The 1,540-nt window shown below is 43.3% G+C and overlaps 1 protein-coding gene across 1 annotated transcript; it reads left to right on the top strand.

The window, feature by feature from the left end:
* Positions 1-543: 543 nt before the first annotated feature.
* Positions 544-1,137, top strand: LOC104966878 (nudix hydrolase 20, chloroplastic-like). The gene is made up of 3 exons (XM_010796198.1): positions 544-603; positions 681-811; positions 952-1,137. The coding sequence occupies exons 1-3, from the start codon at positions 552-554 to the stop codon at positions 1,072-1,074; spliced, it is 306 nt and encodes a 101-aa protein (XP_010794500.1). The 5' UTR covers positions 544-551; the 3' UTR covers positions 1,075-1,137.
* Positions 1,138-1,540: the final 403 nt, after the last annotated feature.

Here is a 1,540-nt window from a genome sequence, read left to right as displayed (position 1 = left end):
ACTGGGTTATAAATAATCTTTAGACTCTCTGGGATAATCCAGTACAAATAAATCAGCTATGCAGCAATTTAAGAGGTTAAAACACGGAGGATTGTTCGCTCAGCGCTGTAAATTAAATGTCCCTTAACTTTCCCCTTAACTGCCGAATCGGATGCTCTGAATCGGAAGCCAACTTCAGCGTCGTCATATACGACGCCACTATCATGTTACGGAAGCAAACAAAGGAGCCCCGCTGGTGGTAACACAGGGATGTTAGCCTTTGCAGACCATTTACATGCACACAAACATATATTACACACTATACGAAAGGGAAAAACCCCAAAAAGCAGAATACGGCCTCTTTAATGACTTCCATGAGATATAATGTGGACATTCATGGATAAAAGGGATGGCAGTTTCTTCCGTCTTATACACTGGACTTGACCACGGACTGTATAATTTAGAAAACTGTAAAAGCATGTGAATACCTACAGTTATCCTAGAAGTTATCAATAACTTCCTATGCATCACTGTAATTCTGAAGCATTCCTGTCTTTCAGAAATACAGTGTGATGTCACAATTTTCTGAGGCTCCTCTGATGTTGATGGAGAGATCAGCTACAAGTCAGTTTTGGCACACACAGCGCCATGTTACACCAGTGTTCGTGTTGTATGAGCTTATTGTGATGCTTCACACGCAGGCCTGTTTGGTGTGAAGAGGAGTGGAGTCCACATCAATGGCTACACTGTCAGTGACGGGGGGGAAGTCAGCATGTGGCTGGCACGTCGCTCCCCTACTAAGCAGACGTACCCTGGACTACTGGACCATGTGGTGAGTGAAGACTGTCTGACAGTGTCTACATACTGCCATAGTAGATACTTGATGTACACAAAGGATAAGTCTTAAATACAGAGTTCTTCCAATTCAGATTTCCACAAATGAATGAATGAGTCGATTTTATGTCTCCGAAGGCAGCAGGTGGTCTGGCTGCTGGGCTTGACATCAAACAAACTGTGGTCAAAGAATGTGAGGAGGAAGCATGTATCCCAGCAGCCATTGCCGAAAAGGCTCGTCCTGTTAGTACAGTAAGGTAAGCTTGATATTTCTTCCATTAACTTAAAATGATAAAAAATCTTATGATCTATTATCAGTCAAACCGACCAGTCAGTAGTGTGTGTGTGTGTGTGTGTGTGTGTGTGTGTGTGTGTGTGTGTGTGTGTGTGTGTGTGTGTGTGTGTGTGTGTGTGTGTGTGTGTGTGTGTGTGTGNCACTGCGAGGGGGACCCAAGTTCCCATCAGCAAAAACACGTGGGTTTGCTATCCTGGCTCCAAAATGGTGGAATGAGCTCCCCATTGAAATCAGGACAGCAGAAAGCTTACACATCTTCCGGCGCAGACTGAAAACTCATCTCTTTAGACTCCACTTCGAGCGATTGAATTACTAACAAAGCACTTATATACTAATAAAGGACTGGCTTATCTAGAGCCAGTTGAGTAGCACTTGAAATGTTTGGCTCTATGAAACCTGATGTACTTATATGATTCTGTTTTCTTCAAGGTT

This window comes from Notothenia coriiceps, unplaced genomic scaffold, assembly GCF_000735185.1.
Source record: "Notothenia coriiceps isolate Sejong01 unplaced genomic scaffold, NC01 NC01_scaffold00037250, whole genome shotgun sequence".
NCBI classification, from domain to species: domain Eukaryota; kingdom Metazoa; phylum Chordata; class Actinopteri; order Perciformes; family Nototheniidae; genus Notothenia; species Notothenia coriiceps.
Note: the sequence above shows the minus strand (reverse complement) of the source record. Positions and strands in the feature narration are given on the sequence as shown.